The sequence below is a fragment of the Pygoscelis adeliae genome, unplaced genomic scaffold (genome assembly GCF_000699105.1).
Source record: "Pygoscelis adeliae isolate BGI_AS28 unplaced genomic scaffold, ASM69910v1 Scaffold75, whole genome shotgun sequence".
In the NCBI taxonomy this organism is placed as follows: Eukaryota; Metazoa; Chordata; class Aves; order Sphenisciformes; family Spheniscidae; genus Pygoscelis; species Pygoscelis adeliae.
This window is the reverse complement of record NW_008824772.1, coordinates 5,732,176-5,733,271: the sequence shown is the minus strand read 5'-3', so window position 1 is coordinate 5,733,271 and position 1,096 is coordinate 5,732,176. Positions and strand designations below refer to the sequence as shown.

General features: G+C 58.0%; 1 protein-coding gene across 1 annotated transcript in view; it reads right to left on the bottom strand.

The window, feature by feature from the left end:
- Positions 1–602, bottom strand: part of LOC103916774 (melanin-concentrating hormone receptor 1-like) — a 20,390-nt gene extending 19,788 nt beyond the window's left edge. The window contains exons 1-2 of the mRNA XM_009323825.1: positions 595–602; positions 432–502 (exon numbers count right to left, since the gene is read on the bottom strand). Of these exons, the coding sequence (XP_009322100.1) occupies positions 432–502; positions 595–602 (79 nt within the window). The remainder of the gene's footprint in view (positions 1–431; positions 503–594) is intronic.
- Between the last annotated feature and the right edge of the window lie 494 nt (positions 603–1,096).

The following is a 1,096-nucleotide window of genomic DNA, read 5'->3' as shown; positions in this document are numbered from 1 at the left end:
AGCCCCTCTCTTCCCACTCGTGCCTTTGCTTCCCTGTGGTTTCCATCCTCAAAACAGTGACCTCGATTGCTCAGAGGAAGCAACACCCGCTATTATATAAACAGCTGAGGGTGAGCGCTCTGGGAAGGGAGACGGCATGCCTGAGCCATGGCTGGAGGAACTGGAGCTGGTTCTGATCCAGCCTGGATTGGAACAGTGGGAGTTGCAGGGTGATCTGGTGACAGCCTCACAGCTGGCATGGCACGTGTTCCCTGCCCTCCTGTGCGCATGCTTCTCCCCAGGTGTCAGAGCAGCCTGCCAGATTTGTGGCCCTGAACCAGGAGGGATTTTCTTGCTACCCAGCTTAGGCAGCCTGGGTGCAGTGGGAGAGTACAGGCTGGGAGGTATGAACTGCTGCCACAGGACCCCATGCCCTCTCTGGGGTACCCTACCTGACCAGGACGTGGGCTTGATCCTGTTCTCCTGAGCGTGGTTGTGCTGCTGAATTACAGCCAGCTCCTCACTTGGGCCAGAAAGAGCTCATGTACTGGTTAAAGAGTGTCTTGGGTCCCAGGGCACTGAGCCTCACAGGTAATTTGGAGGGTGAGGGTTTACCCCTGCATGGGAGGGGAAAAGGTGCCGGGCAGGCTGACCCACTCCCATGGGCTGCAGAGGACTTTGGCTAAACCTCCCCAGCTCCATCCCTTGGGTGCTGCCACTGGGAAAGAGGAGGGGGAGATGCCATGGTACCCTGAGCCCCATATGCTGCCTTTAGGGAGGGGATGGCATGTGCTGCCTTTAGGGGGGATGGGGAAGGAGCTGTGCCCCCATCCCGCTCCTCAGCCACCCCCCGACAACACCCTTGGGAGGTTTCCTCTGCAGGTTCTTCCCTCCCTGTTTAACACAAGGATGAGCCAAGTCCCACCAGGACTAAATATAGTCAAAGTATTCGTTCTTCGGCGCAGATACAAAAGCTGTCATGATGGAGTCGGGAGGTAAATGGCCTTCGAGGGCTGACTCTGCTCTTCTCCTCTGCAGGTCTTGGGCTGCCGCGCCGGGGCTTGGCTGTATGCAGGACTCCCCAGTGTGGCTGCAGTGCCGTCACCAAGAGGAATGC